The 15,955-nt window shown below is 42.3% G+C and overlaps 1 protein-coding gene across 33 annotated transcripts in view; it reads left to right on the top strand.

The window, feature by feature from the left end:
• GRIP1 (glutamate receptor interacting protein 1) overlaps nucleotides 1-15,955 on the top strand; it is a 598,510-nt gene that overhangs the window by 548,625 nt on the left and 33,930 nt on the right. For all 33 annotated transcript variants that reach the window (XM_070271875.1, XM_070271871.1, XM_070271868.1 and 30 more), the window contains 4 exons: nucleotides 836-905; nucleotides 2,467-2,612; nucleotides 13,310-13,454; nucleotides 15,787-15,926. In XM_070271875.1, the coding sequence (XP_070127976.1) occupies nucleotides 836-905; nucleotides 2,467-2,612; nucleotides 13,310-13,454; nucleotides 15,787-15,926 (501 nt within the window). The remainder of the gene's footprint in view (nucleotides 1-835; nucleotides 906-2,466; nucleotides 2,613-13,309; nucleotides 13,455-15,786; nucleotides 15,927-15,955) is intronic.

The following is a 15,955-nucleotide window of genomic DNA, read 5'->3' as shown; positions in this document are numbered from 1 at the left end:
TACGCTTTCTAGGTCAAGATGATATTTTCGTGCTTATACAGACCATAGTTTGTTTTCAGGATTAATTCTAAGTAGACTCATTACTAATTGCTTTTCTTTCTCATCAAAAAGTTATAAAGCTCAAAACTGACCACTGTGCAGGACAATAGTTTTATCTGTAAACTCAATAAAAGTTACTTGTACATGTTTAGAATAAGAATACGTATAAAATATAAGTAGCACTAAATATTTACTACTGTCAATAAGATAAGATGGTCACATTTTGGAGCACTGGAGGTATGAATTCATGAGCAAAATTTTAAGATTTATAGTCTAGTAAAAGATTTCCTTCTAGAAAAGAACTGTAAATCAGTGATACTCATCCAGTTTCCCACCCAGTACACTTGAGTAATATGGCACGGTCCCATAGAGAGTGGTGTCTCCTCACCGGGAAGGAGTGAAGGAAGGGGTGGGAGAAGGGATCACGTATGAGGCCCACTAAGGGGAGCTCCCAGTTGCTTTTAACACTTTCCCATTGGCTTGTCCACCCTTCACTCCCTTCTCTTGAGAATCACAGATTGAAATAGATTTAAACCTGATCGGCAGCTCTCCAACTGCTTTCTCCAACTGCAAATTCAAAATGACTTGGCTTTAGTCTTTAAGTTTATAAGTACTTTAACGCAAACATTTTTATCTCAAGAAGATGTAATGGCACAGTTTCTAATGAATTTGTCGATCATCTTTGGTTTACATACAAAATGTTCTTGCATTAGCAGTTGTTAGAAACAGAGGAAATGTGCAGTAGTGGGTGAACCGTGGATGTCAAACTCTGACTGCTCTATCTTCCTTATTGCAGCACCATCCAGTAGAAAACCAGGAGACCCCCTCGTCATATCAGATATCAAGAAAGGCAGTGTGGCGCACAGGTAAGGAAAATGGATTTTCTGATTCATTCCAAGGAATTTCTTAATTAAAGCAGAAATAACTGCTTCCACACCCTAGGCAGACCTTGCTAATGGATCATGGCATTCTCAGTATTTCCCAGTCAGCCACTATTGATCAATCATATTTGACATCCCTAATGTCAATAGCTATATGGATCTCTCCCCTCATATCAATTTATTTCTGCACCCAGTACAGAAAATAATTACCTGAAAATGTTTTTAGGGTCTTTCATGAGTCCAGCATGGGCTCTCCTTCACTGATCATCTTCCATCCTTCATTTTCCAGCTAAAAAATGGAAAGTGGCCCCGATTACGAGAGACACCCCACCCAAGATAACAGTCTGTGGGAAAGCTTTGCTAGGTGCCGGAGTGTGCCTCCCGGGCAAGCCAGATCCTGGAGGCTAAAGCAATGTTCATGTCTCCTATTTGGTCCATATGCCATCAAAATCAGGGAGTTTCACACTTTTGATTTCACAAATCAAAAATATTTTTAAGTGATCGGGAATACTGATATAAGACTAAATTTCTTTTTATTTTTCAGTTAAAGACAAAAAAACATCATTATCACGGTCATTTTATTAAAGAAAAATCTTTAACTCATTGTATGAGTTTAGGTGTATATGTATGGGCTGAGATGCTGTGACAAGAAGACTCACAAACAGACTGGATCAAAGAAGCCAGTCTCACCAGCTTGCTTCAGTCATTGCTCCAGTCTAGCCATAGAGGGGAGCTGGGGGTGGTGCCCAGAGAGCCTGGAGCATGCATCTTTAGGGGGTGACCCAGAAGAAGAAAGGGGAGAATGGATGCTGGGAAGCAATTAGCAATCTCTGTCACAGACATAACACATAAAGGATAGTTGTTACCAAAACATAACCTTCCTTACAAATATGTGTGTGCGTACATACATGCACATACAAACAAGTATACATTCTCATTAATTTTCTCACTTCATGATGGACCTGAAAAGCTTTCAACAGACCGTGTGGTCCACAGGCAATATTAGGCTCTCCATGGCACCTTCCAGACAGGTAGCGTCGATCCACCTTTTCTCCCTCATGCAGCCCCAGTGATTTCCCCCTGTGGAGATGGCACAGATGCCAAGACTCAGACCTCCACTAAGTCCATCCCACCTGCACTTCCCTCGCTCCCTCAACCCTCTCCTTGTACCTGGACTGCCAAGGATCAAAAGTGGTGCAACAATGTGGAGAAGCATGAGGACACCGGGCTCTGTAAATGCTGCCTGTGACCCGCCTTCCTAGGAACCTTAGAATTCCTGAGTGAAGCTTATATGTTGTCCTGGTCTGATGGAAAAAAGCATAAGAAAAAATGTTTTTTAATACTCTGAAATTTAATGTCATGGCAGCCATCCAAAATAAGACTGGGAAAAAAAAAGAGGGTTTGTCAATAAAATGCCATTTAAAAACAGTCGAAGAACCTCATTTCCTCTAAGGACTACCATAAGGCTACATTATGCTTAATGCCTCTTAAATGGCCTGGTGACGTGCTCATTGCTCATTATGCGTTGCTATGCTTTCATGAACAGAACTGGAACCCTGGAACTTGGGGATAAGTTACTTGCAATAGACAACATCCGGCTGGACAACTGTTCCATGGAAGATGCGGTTCAGATCCTCCAGCAGTGCGAGGACCTGGTGAAGCTCAAGATCCGCAAAGATGAAGATAATTCAGGTACTGACAGTCTCCGGGGCTAAGACTGACTTCTCTACCTGCCCATCTGTCACAAAAGATATTGCATCTTGATGTTTTACATACAGCAGCTGGCGATGACATTGCAGCAGTGTTTTACATAGTTAAAAGGGTCTTTAAATTGTACGCTGAGAGTGTAGTATCAATATTAAATAATGGTGCTTTTAAATTATATAATTAAGATGTTTTTATTATATAAACATTATTACAACCGTATTAAAATAATTTTTAGAGATGAAAACTAAATCATCACCGAATACCACTCTAATACAATGGAACTAGTCATTTGCTAATGGATATTTATATCACATAACCATAGTGCATGTTACAGTTTTACTTAACTTTAGAAACATACTACCATTTCACAAACCTTTAATATCTATCACTTTGATTTACTGCCTGTAATTTATTTACCATTCTTCCCTTCTTACTCAGATATCTACCCATGGTTTCATTATTGCAGGTGGTACAATCATGGATATTTTCATGTGTGGATATCTTTATTCAACTTTTCTTCTTCTTTTGAATTATTTCCTTAGGAAATATTCCTAGAAGTAGGATTGCTGAGTCAGTCAAAAGGAAACTTTGATGATTCCTGATGAGTCTGTACCCACGTGCTTTCTGAAAGGGCTGCATGCAGTTTTAGTGCTTCCAGGAATTTGTGAATACAGTGGAGCAGTGCACCGCACAATCTCCTGAAGAGCTGGTCAAAACAGCTCCTAGGCACCGTCCCCCACGGGCCTGAGATTCTGCATTTCTAACAAACTTCCTGTGATGCTGCTGTGGTCTGAGGACCACAACTGGAGTAGCCTTGCAGTAGAAGCCCTGTTATCTGATTATGATAAGAACCTAGAGCTAATGGGAAAAAGTCCATTGGTTGAAAGAGAGTCAGCCAGTGGGGGGAATTATAGAAAGTGATATCTATCCATAACATAAACATTTAATTTAAAATTTTGCCAATCTTATGGGTGAAGCCAACATCTTTCCTATGAAGATCATCCTGCTGATTATAGTTACAAGTCCTTGTACTTGTTTGTTTGCCTAAACCAGACCCAAATAGACAGTTTATGATTTCTAGTTTTGCTTTTGTTTTATTGTGATACAGTTAGAATTATGGAATTTAAAGCAGTTTGAATGCTTACTCCATCTAGCTTATTTCCCCAATGTTTTCAAGTTTTTCCTCTACATAACAGTAGATTTGCCTAACGACCTCCCTTATTAAATTTCTCCAAAGCATTTAGTTTTGTTTTCATAGAACCACTATACTCATACTTCATAGGTTATGTAAGATTCATTAAATTACATAGTCACAATAACAAGTAAAACAGGCATAAACAGGCTTGGAAATAAACATCATTGACTCTAAGTTTTTAAGGTTACAACTCAATCGGTAGCAGAAACAGGTGCACAGAGGTACTAGAGAGAGAAACCTGTTACTCTGGAACATTCCATTTTACAAAGAAGATGAAGAGCCACAATTAATTCAGTAAATTGGTTAAAGGGAGGTTGGTTAAGAGAGCATCTACTGTATATAATTTCATCCCAACCAATAATGAGTTCTTGCCAATGCTCTGGGATCTCCTGTAACCAAACTGTCTAGATCTGGAGTTCATGGTCGTGTCCGGCCGTGTGTCTATGATTCCTACTCAAAGTCAAAACAAGTTGGTAGCTGCATCCATCAGTACATCTGGTAAGGATGATCATATCCAAATATATTTTATAACCAGTGTTGGAAAATATGCATATGTTTCTACTCATTGTTTCCCACGCAACTGATTTTCTTTACCAACATTTGCATTTGTCTCCTTACAAGCATGCTACAATTGCACTTTCTTTTGGGAATTTATTTCAAAAGAAGGATAAAGCCTTCAGCATCAGTCTGGGATCTGTCCTAGTGAGGAAGCAAAGCCCTGTGGAGAAACCCCTTTTGCATGATTTGCCAAGCTAAGCAGATCTCAGCTACCTTCCTTGCAGAGTGAAAAAGCCAAGCCAGAGATGAATATGTATGGTGCTCACGGTTGGCGATGCTCCCAGTTCGGAAGCCAGCTGTGCAGACACGTTAGGAGGAGTTTCAGAAACAACAGCTGAGCTCTTGAAGAGCCAGAGCTCTCTTTCAGATGCTTCTTTCCTTCGGCTCAATTTTGTCCCTTTATACCTTTCCCCTACAATCCCTATGCCTAGTATTATGGCAATTATCATGCTTAGTAAGTATTTTTTTAATTTTTAAGAGGTCTTATTTTTACAATCCAAAATCCTTCCATTGAAAACCACGCACCTACCCAAACTAAGACCGTAAATATACGTGTGAGAGACATATTTACCCCAAGCAGATTTTCTCAAATTGGTGTGGTAAAATACATACTCAGTCAGACATGTTTTTATAACAGACCACTATATGAGAATTATCATTGGATCATTGATTTGGAAGAATTTGAGTGATTCCAGTATCCTCTTCCTTCATGAGAATATATATATAATTTAAATAACTGAATTCTTTTTTCTTCAGAGCAAAGCAAGGGGGAATAATTCTTTGCAGTGTAAAACCTGGTTACAGATTAGTCCAAGGCAGACTATGTGGCCATAAAGAGTAGGCACTTTAAAATCAGGCCTGAGTTTGAAGTCCAGCTCTACCACATTTGGGCTGCACGAGTTCAGGCAAGTTATTTAACCTGTCTGAGGTCCAGCTCCATTTTCAGTAACATGCACACATTAATACCCACCTCTGGGAGCTGTTGTAAAATGAGAGAGAGATTTACCAGCACAGTCAGCATTAAATAGATGGGGACTCCTTTTATTATTACATCCTGAGATACCTTTCCCCACATTTTTTCTGCTTCTTCATCAAGATATAAATGAGTGGAAAATAAGCATTAATCATTACAACAGTCAGTGATTCTGGAAGTTCGATACTGTGCTTAATCTGAAATTAAGCTGATGCTTTGAATTGTTGCCATTATTTGTCTCAATATTTTAGAATGGTAAAATTCAATGTATATTCTCTACTCCCTGAAATATTGCTCATACTAATATTGGACTTCCTGTACTCCAGGAGTCTTCCAGTTCTTTCCTTAACTGTCTGCTCCTCTCCGTCCTTGGTTCTCTCATCAGTTACAGAAAGTTTATTACCATACTTGACATAACTTGGTTGCCTAAGCTAGTGGTACTGCAATCGGATTTATCAGATGTTGCTTCAAAATGTAAGCATGTTAATGCACTGGCTGCATTGATTTCACGCTCTGCCTTGTTCCTTACCCAAGGAGATGGTAGGACTGCTCTCAAACGATGTTGAAGTCTTGTTCATTCAGACAGGCCATCAGCATTCATTAAGTGTCTACAAGGTGCCAGGTACTGTGCAAATGACTGCCAGTTCTTAGATTAAAAAAGACACAATCCCTCCCCTTAAATTAGTCACCACCTTATGGGAGAACAGAAGAAAATCAATAATTCACAATATGATTAATGTTCTAGGTGTACACACAAAGGGTTAAGATAATGTAAGGCATCCCTTGGAGCCTGGGGAGCTCAGGAGATGCTTCTAACAACCTTGATCTTGAAGGTGTCTGGGTGGTGGTCTGAGAATTAACCAGAGGAAGAGGATGAGCCAATGCAGGGGATCAGAGAGCATGGCAGTCCCCGGCGCAGACGGAGCTGAAGCATAAAGTACGTGTAGGACTCAGTAGGAGGTGAGCCGCCAAAGCTTCCTGGAGCCAGATCGTTATGGTCCTTCTACCATGTTAAGAAATTTGAACTTTATGCCAGAAACTAATGGGGAGCCATTAAAAGACTTAGAGCAGGGAGTGAGGCCACAGTATTTGGTCAGTGACCACTGGCTGCAGTCGTTTACTGAAGTATTGAGCGAGGCGTTCCAGAGAGTCTGAATCTACGCCCTTTCTAGCCCAGGCTGGGGGAGGCAGTCGAATGAAACGACCAAGAACACTAGACTGGCCTCACAGCTGACCAGCTGGCAAACTTGGAAAATTAACTGCTCTGAGCATCGGTTTCCTCATCTATAAATGTCCACTTAATGCCTACTCTGCGTGGCTGTTTTAAGGACAAAGGAGGTAATATATTTAAGCACTCAGCCATAATGTTCGGCACCTAGTAAAGCCCAATGAATGCTAACGATCAACAGCCGTTATTAGGATGTTTTTTTAAATCAATTTTAGCTTTATTTTGTGACAGCCCAATCTTTGGAACCCTGGGACTGTCAGGATCCCCTCCTCTATATTCAGAGAACACTCTGCCTGCAGGAGCTTTTGCCTTTGTCATCCCTCATAACCACAGAACATAAATCTACAGGAGCCGAATGGTTCTCGCCTGGGTCCAAGGCTCCAGGACAAGGCTGCTACCCAATCCCCAGGCCCCAAAGATGCGGATGACCCAGTTGAAATAAAATCTGTTGTTTCGCCTCTATTGCATCTAGATCCAATGTAAATGAAGAGGCGAGAGTTGGAGGTCTGAGAAGGAGCCCAGATGTGAAACAGTAGAGAATTTGGGGGGAGCTGTGGGAAGAAAGAGGTGGAGGCTTCCAAATCTGTCCCAAATGATTTCCAAGAGCCTGCTTGGTATTACTGCCTTTGCACCAATCAGATACGCAGCTGCTAATGATTGCTCTCTCGATTAAGAGCACCTCACTTCTAATACATGGGGTGTTTTTAGAGACCATAAATTGAGTATTTTACCTTCATGGGCTCTGATCTGCATAGAGAAACATCTCCAGGCTGCAACTTATTCCATCTGAAGCAAATTGCCTTTACTCGTTTCCAAATAAAGTCTTATGCAAATATAGCCTTAGTACCAGTTAAATCTGCCCTTCAAAGATTTGGGCTTTCGTATTTTTTTCAGTCCATCGCTGTTAAGCCAGCTAAGTAATCTGCAGCTGCTTTTTTCCCCTGAAACTAGATGGAAGCAGCAGAGACGCTCCGTCACCGGCAGCCGTGATCCTGGCTGTGCTGGAGCAGTGGCAGGGTTGTTTTGGCAAGAGGCTGGCTCCAAGAAGAACCTATGAGAGATTTTTTTAAAAAGTACTCTTCTCTATTTTCATGCTTGATCTCTCAAAGTAATGGTTCTCGAACTCGAGTGGGCATCACAATCGCCCAGAGTGCTTGTTAAACACAGATGATGAGGTCGGCGCCTGCCCAGAGTTTCTGACTCCTGCAGGTCTGGGCTGGAGCTGAGAATTTGTACGTCTAGCATGTTCTCAGATGATGAAGTTACTGGCCCCAGCACCACACTTTGAGAAGCAACCTGGCTTGGAGACTTATAAATGATCACTTACATAAAGAAATTTAAATTCTGCTCTTAAAGACTCAACAACTCCCTGGAACTCTGTTGCTACATGGTTTTGATATGGCCAAGTAAGATGACCACACAACAGTAAGGAAGCCATAGTGGGTGTTGTTCTAAATGGTTTATTTTCTCAGGCCTGTTCAACTCCGAGGGCTGTAGCCACACTCTGAAATAAACTCCATTACTTTTAGTTGGAGTGAACTTTGATTGACCTCTACATTTATGCACTCCAAAGGCTCTCTCCCTGGTCCCAGCCCCCTGTTTGGTCGTAGAAGCAGCTGCCTTTATGGATTCAAGCCAGATAGTGTTCATTTTGTTAAACAGGCGGCACTCAAGAAGCCCGAAAATAACATTGCAGATAAGTAATGCTGCAATTTTACATCTGTTGCATGGTCCCATTAATTTTCTTAACTAGAGCGAGCAGAACAAACAAGTAGGCTGGCCCCCTTTCATGTCTTTCACTAATAGTTGTAAACCTTCTGTTGTGATATAAAAGCTGCTTATAATATCATTAACATCTGTGTAGGCTCACTTTGAAACTTGCTGGTGAGCCTACATTTTTCCTTCTCAGAAAGTTTCTGTTCTGGTTAAATACTCCAGTTGCTCCTTTCTAAGCTGGAGCAGCCCCAAGGAGAGAGTGTCTTGGAATGCTTCCACCTCCAAAACGGTCTGAGCCTAAATGGCAGTTATCACCCCCTCCAAAGCTGCAGGCCTTACAGCTGCCAGTTGGGCAAGAGCCCGAGAAGGCAGATGGAGTTGGAAGTGCAGCCTGAAGCCACGCCAACGCTCTGGGAACTGTGGAAGGAGGGCACTCCGGGTCCGCTGGTCCCCACAACGGCAGCCCAGGTCTTCTTCTCACACTTTGAATGAGCCAGGTTGGGTCTGCATCACCTAGGAGAAGGAAGGTAGACCTCGGAGCAGCAGGGAGCGTGACTCACGAGCGCTCCTAGAGATCTCTCCCCTGGGAACCAGCGGCTGCAAGCTGAGATCCATTCATCCTTTGGCTCATTTGTTCAGGCATTTACTGACTTTTCCTTGGGGCCAGACAGTTCTAGACCCTGGGGATAAGAAGATAAAAATCTTTGTTTTCAAGGTGTTCCTCTCTAATGAAGGAGACAAGTAGAGAGACAAAACATACAGTGAAAAGTCTACACTAGAACATGCATTCTCGATGGGGGCAAAAATTGGTTCTCGGGCAGCAAAGAATCTTAGATATGACATTACCCTCCCCAACTGAGTCTTCTTCCTTTGTATTTAATTTATTTTGTAAGGGAGAATTTAAATTTAATTTAATTTTTTTCCTCGGCGGGGGGAGGGGGACAAGAATTAAAATAAGCAGTTGAGAAACATTAAAAGAATACACTGCAGCTGTGCGGTCTCTCAGAAAGGCCTCTAGTCCCAACTGAGGAGCCAGGAAGCCTTCCTGAAACACAAGGCACCTGAGCCAAGTTGCAAAGTAAGAGTAGAAATTCTCCACGGGAGAAAAGATGTGTGTGCACAGGGAGTAACATGTGCCCCGTTAAAGATGTTAGAAAAGTGCTTTTTAAGAAACTGCAGGTGGTTCATTGAGGAGAGAAGTTAGGGATTGTGATGGGAAAGGGCAGTGTGAGCCTCTGCCGACATGGAGGCTGCAGCTCAGCTCTTGCAAAGGGGTTGATTTCCTTCTTGAATGGGGCAATCAATGAGAAGCTTCAAGGAGGAGAGTAAAGTATTCAGATTTATGCTTTAAACAGGAAGAGAAGGAATTATATGTTGGCAGCACTGGTGAAAATAGATGTGAGGGAAAGAGGCAAAGATTGGATCGCAGGCAGGACAACAATTTAGGAAGAAACCGTTGCTGTGAAAAACTGGGCAGAGCTGAGGTGGGGCCTCCTCTAGAGCAACGGGCAGTGCATGCTCTGGGAACCTTGCCTGGTGGGCAGATGGGCCATCGGGTCTGGATGAGACAGTGTACGGGCAGCCACCACCACCATCATCTATGAAAGTAAGGAAACCAGACTAATTAAATATCTATTTATTCGAGGCATCCACGTGGGGTTTTCTAAGGGAATTAATATCTTTTTCTTTTAAAAAATTTTAGGATGAAAATTTCAAATGTATTTTAAAAAATAGAGAAAAATGGTGTGATGAACTATCATACATCACCTAGCATCAATGATTATTAACTTATGATTGATCTTGCTTCATCTATATTCCCCCCAATTTCCCCACCTCACCCACACACTGAATTCTTTTGAAGAAATTCCAGACATCATATCATCCCATCTTGTAAATATTATTAGCATATCCCTAAACAATACTCTTTTAAAAGACCTCTAAACTATGTAACTAAATATCATCACATTTAAAATATGAGCAATAATTCTTAATATCATCAAATATTCACTCAATGTTCCCATTTCCCTGATTTCATATACACGTAAAAATAAATGGATAGGTAGGTAGATAGATAGGTGACAGATAGATAATTTTAAAACAGTTGGTTTGAATTAGGACCCAAAAAAATCTACTCATCACTTTTGGTTGTAATGTCTCTTAAATCTCCCCTTTATGGCTTTTATTTCTGACAGTTTACTTGTTGAAGAAATCAGAAATCATCTTCCATTTCTGTCACAATCTAAATACAGCATCCCTCTTCCTGCTTCCATCCCAATGTGGTCTCAGGAACATGTCCTTCTTCGTTAAGACGCCACCATCTTCTCGATTTGCATCTCCATCACTATTTGTCCCCACATAAGATGACCTTTAACTGACTGTCCTGAACCTATTTACTCCATCTCTGGTGTTAGTTTGTCATCTTTGTGATACAAGGTGCAGAACTGTCCAGAAGTAACACAGGGCGCTCCCTCTGGTTGCCTGAAGACTGAGCTAACCAGAACCCGGTTCTGCCCGTCTCCCAGGGAGCAGGACTGCACGCACGTGCGGCTTCCCATGGACCAGTGGTGGTTTTCATCCGGCTTAAAGTCCCAACTGTAATTTCCCACAGGTTCCTGGGCTCCAGTGCTGGGCGCTGTCATTTCCTACAGCTCCCATAAAGAGCTGATGGCAAATCCAGAAAGCTTGGTGCCCATTGACAAGGTTGCATACACACCCACACTGAATGGCCAGCAGAGTGCCCAGTGGTAACAATATTGAACTATGCCAGGGTTTGCTAACCAAATGACTCTCCTCTACTTTCATCCAGAATATAGTTGGTGGCGCAGGCTGCAAAGCACATATAAGATACCCAAAAATACCCTCTTCATTTATGTCAAGCCACTTCTGAAGGGTGATGATATATCATGGTGTAGGAAAACTTAGACTTTTGACCTCTGCCTCCATTTTTTGATTTCCCTGTGTTTCGTGGTGCTTCTCTCAGAGGCTCCTTAGCAGACTATCAACAGCCTGTTCACCACAATTTGAGTCGAAACCTGGAAGAAGTTTGTGAACCATCAAACAGAGCTATTGAAGGCTTGACATGGAGCTGCCCTTATAAATTTGATTTTAGATTTTGAATTAGATTTTAGATTAGGTATGTATACCCTAAAATGTTGATCTAAACATGGCAGCATGTGGTAGATGGTCTTTAGTTCTCTATGTTTGGAGCATATTAAGAGTAGAGCATCGAGGGGCCAGCCTGGTGGCGCAGCAGTTAAGTTTGCACGTTCCGCTTTGGCAGCCTTGGGTGCGCCGGTTCAGATCCCAGGTGCAGACCTATTTACCGCTTGGCAAGCCATGCTGTGGTACGCATCCCACATAGAAAGCAGAGGAAGATGGGCATGGATTTTAGTTCAGGGCCAGTCTTCCTCAGCAAAAAAGAGGAGGATTGGTGACAGATGTTAGCTCAGGGCTAATCTTCCAAAAAAAAAAAAAGCGCATAGCATTGAGGAAGGGCCAGCCCCAAGGTTAAGTAGTTAAGTTCACATGCTCCACTTTGGCAGCCCAGGGTTTCCATTCTGATCCTGAGCGCAGACATGGCACCACTCATCAGACCATGCTGAGGTGGCGTCCCAGATAACACAACCAGAGGCACTCACAACTAGAATATACAACTATGTACTGGGGGCTTGGGGGAGAAAAAGAAGAAGGAAAAAAGAAGATTGGCAGCAGCTGTTAGCTCAGGTGCCAATCTTTAAAAAAGAGTAGAGCATTGAGGAAGTGGAGGTGATGGGTACATTCCAGAACTCCCAATCTATGGCCGGAGGTGAAGTAAGTGCTGGTGAGAGGAGATGTCGCTTCCTACGTTACTCTATAGACCTTTATTTTATATTCATTGTAACTCTTCACTGCACACACATAATTGAATTGTTAATTCAAGCTTTTCTTTCCCTCCTTATTTTAGGGTTTCATATCATAAATGAACAGCTGCTCATTGCAGAAATGTGACTGTATGAATGCCTTGCTATGACACAGTCTGACTGCAAAGCTGACTGTTTTGTTAAAGTAGCTACTGGGCCATTTCATTGTATCCTTAGGTAGAGAAATGAAACAGCTCCTTAACCATTCCCAGCTCCCAGGCCCTAGGAATAAAACAAGAAATGCTCAAAGGCTTTAAGCATGTCATAAGGAAATAAACGACTTCATATTTGCAACCTTGACAGCCATGAAACGCAGCCATGTTGAACGTGTCCCATGACATCTGTCAGGCCAATGCTCTAGGCAGACCACAGTAACAATGTTTTCCTTCATACTGATGTTAAATAGTGAAAACTAGTTCATGACAGTGTGGCAGCCTGGTACATGCTACTTTCTGAAACATGATATGGCTTTTGATCTCCAGGGCAGAGAAGAGATTGTCACTCAAACTTCTGCTTTCATATCCGTGAGTTCGTCAATAGGATTCACGTTGTAAGACACAATCAGTGGAATGATATGTAGGGGATTCTAGATTTCCCAGCCAATCTCTCTAAGCCCCATTTAACCATGTGTATGTTGGTTTGCTCCAACCCTGAGTAAGATCAGCTTTTCTATGTTGAAAGTTAGTTTGCTTGTAAAGCCTGAAAGTAAGAGTTACATGGCTCGACCTCTTTGTCCCTGCATGACTCTCTCCTCCCATATTGCCTGCTCAGCCATGTTCATTCCACAGGTATTTATGGCATGCTTACCAAATGCTGAGCGAGCTTGTGCTAGGCATGGATGCAGTGGAGGGGCTACAGGGCCAACTGGGTGGGTCACTTACAGGGTCAAAACGTAAGTCATTAGCCGGTGAACCAACACTGATGACAACTACCTCCCTGTATTAGATTTTAATATCCCACTAAGGAAATGCTACTTCCCAAAATAATTATTTTCTGATACATAATGCTTTGATGATGATGTTTTGAAATTCTTATTTTATGTATGAATATATGTGTCTTGTTACTTTGCTTTTTCTGAAGAAATCAATTATGACTCCGTGGCATTTATTGCAGATGAGCAAGAAAGTTCTGGAGCAATTATTTACACCGTGGAGCTTAAGCGCTACGGGGGACCCCTTGGCATCACAATTTCAGGAACTGAAGAGCCGTTTGATCCTATAATCATTTCCAGCCTCACTAAAGGGGGATTAGCTGAAAGGTAAAATTTGAAGGAATTGGTACAATTATGTGTGTCTGAGATGGGTTTCCTTCCTCTCAGCCACGTAAAAACACTCTCCCTTCTGCTGCTTGGTTATCTGTTGTTTTTCAAATCTGCACAAAGGATTGATTGTACAGCTTGAGGACTCTCAGGCAGAGCTCCCACTTGACTGTGAGGGGCATCTTACAGGCGGTAAAAGGTGTCACACGTTTAGCATTGATGTTAGTCTCCAGAAATGTATAAACTGACCGCAGTCGACTGGAAGTAGATTTATATTGTGTCCATTTTGAGAAGAGGAGACTAAAGTTCAGGGAGGTTAAAAGGCTTGTCCGATTCAATTCAGCAAATATTTACTGAGCCCCTATTGCCTGACAGGGACTGGCCTTGGCAGTCGTGTTTTCAGGAGAGGATGACACAGGCTTTGTCCTCAAAGATGTCAGGAAACAGAGTGTAGTGATCCATCTTAATAATACCTTGTAACTTGGAATGCCCGTTTGTTCCTCTGGCAGTGATGCACACACACCCCTCCTCCCCACATTATACTGCATTTCTTTTTAGACATGTTGTAGGGCATATTCCAAGCCCTATAACCAGGTCTTTCCTCTGGTAACCCAGCTCAAGATGCACACCCATCGTTCCTGCTGACACTTGGAGACAGTGCTTTGCAACATAGAGATGTAGCATTGCAAGATTTTGGAGCTGCAAGGTACCTTAGCAATCCGCTCATCCAGCATCTTCATCTGTCAGATGAGGGCCCTGAGGCAGCTCACACAGGGCCACGCTGTTGGAATTTCACATCCTGCTATTAACAGAGACCCCTATGATACAGCATCCTTCAGCTGTCCTCCTGTCCTGGGTTTCTCTGTTAGGGAGACAACAAGAAAAGACTCATATTGATCTGCTTCAGCAACCTACTGGTCAAGTGTTCTCTGGCTTACAACATAGATCTTTCCTAAACTAGAGATTCTGTATTGAAGAATAAAGTGATTTTTTTTCAGGGAAAAGAGTTCCTCAAGAGTAGATGCACTGGTGGCCTTGTGAAGCAGCCCTCATAACCTGTATGACCCAGTGTCACTTCTGTTGCCCTGGTGGCTGCTGCCCAGCACCCCGGAAGCAGGCTGTGGTCAGAGCCCTCCGTCACAGCAGCCCTGTGCGTTGGGCCAACTCCTTCACTCTTTGCATTTCAAGTGAGCCAGGGCAACAGGAAGCTGGCACCTGCAATTTGCACTCCACAGCCTTCAGTCAGGGGGAGAGAGCTGAGTTTTTATACCATCCCTGAGCTTGACTACTAGGAGTCTACTCCTTCCCACCCAGAGCTTCCAGAAAAGATAGATAATGGCGAACATTAGAATTAGAAATTGCAATCTGCTAGTTCACAGTTGGGTGAGGATGGGAAGAGAAGGGGAAAGGCCAAAGATTTTTTAGGTTATTGATCACTAAATTAATTTTCTTCTTCCACATTTCAAGCAGCATGCTAGACCCCTCACTCAAATATGTTTTCCTTTTTAGTCCTCAGGGCTTCCCTGTGAGATGAGTATGTCATTGTAGTGATGAGGAAACCGACACCCAGAGAGGTTAAAATAAGGTGCCCAGCAGAGGGGGAAGTGGTGTACCCACAACATGACTAACAAAAATGTACAACTGAAATCTCACAAGGTTGTAATCTATCATAACATTAATAAAAAAAAATAATAATAAGGTGCCCAGGTCACACAGCGGGTAGGTGGCAGAGCTGGATTCACCTGTAGCACTAATTGATTCCTGAATTCAGACTTTTCAATCCTTGGAATCACCAACGGGGGGCCCTGCCATACCAGGGTCTGGTGTCTGTCCCCGTCTCTCTGAGCCTCACCTTCCATGAGCCGCGGTAATGATTATGTTCAACATTTTAAATCTGTAGAAAGAAGGAACGCTCCATGCTAAACATTGCTACATTTATTGTTCAACATCATTTATTTCCTTGGGATTTTTTTTAATTGAGGTAAAATTGGTATATAACATTGTATAACTTTCAGGTATACAACATTATAATTTGGTCCTCAGGATTTTTAAGAGAGTTACCAAATGACTCAGCTTTCTTGGAATTGGAAAAGCACACAAGTCCATTTTAAATACTAATTAAAACAATTTTTCTAATTTTATTTGGAACTAAAAAGTAAGTCACAACAGATGCAATTATCTGGTAACATTGCCCAGGAGAAAGCTAGAAGTGGCTTCTAGAGGCCTTCACCCAGTCTTTATTATTATGAATATATAAAGGATGTCAGGGACTTTATATTCAGTAGCGTGCAGGGATTATTTCTACCTTTCTTATTACCGTTTGGTGTTTCAGAACTGGCGCAATCCACATAGGAGACCGAATCCTAGCCATCAACAGCAGCAGCTTGAAGGGGAAGCCCCTGAGTGAAGCCATCCATTTGTTACAGATGGCGGGAGAGACTGTCACCTTGAAAATTAAGAAACAGACAGATGGTAAGTGGGTCAAGAGCCACGATTAAGGA

Source organism: Equus caballus, chromosome 6 (assembly GCF_041296265.1).
Source record: "Equus caballus isolate H_3958 breed thoroughbred chromosome 6, TB-T2T, whole genome shotgun sequence".
Classification (NCBI taxonomy): Eukaryota; Metazoa; Chordata; class Mammalia; order Perissodactyla; family Equidae; genus Equus; species Equus caballus.
The sequence above is the reverse complement of the archived record's forward strand: the minus strand, read 5'-3'. Positions and strand labels throughout refer to the sequence as shown.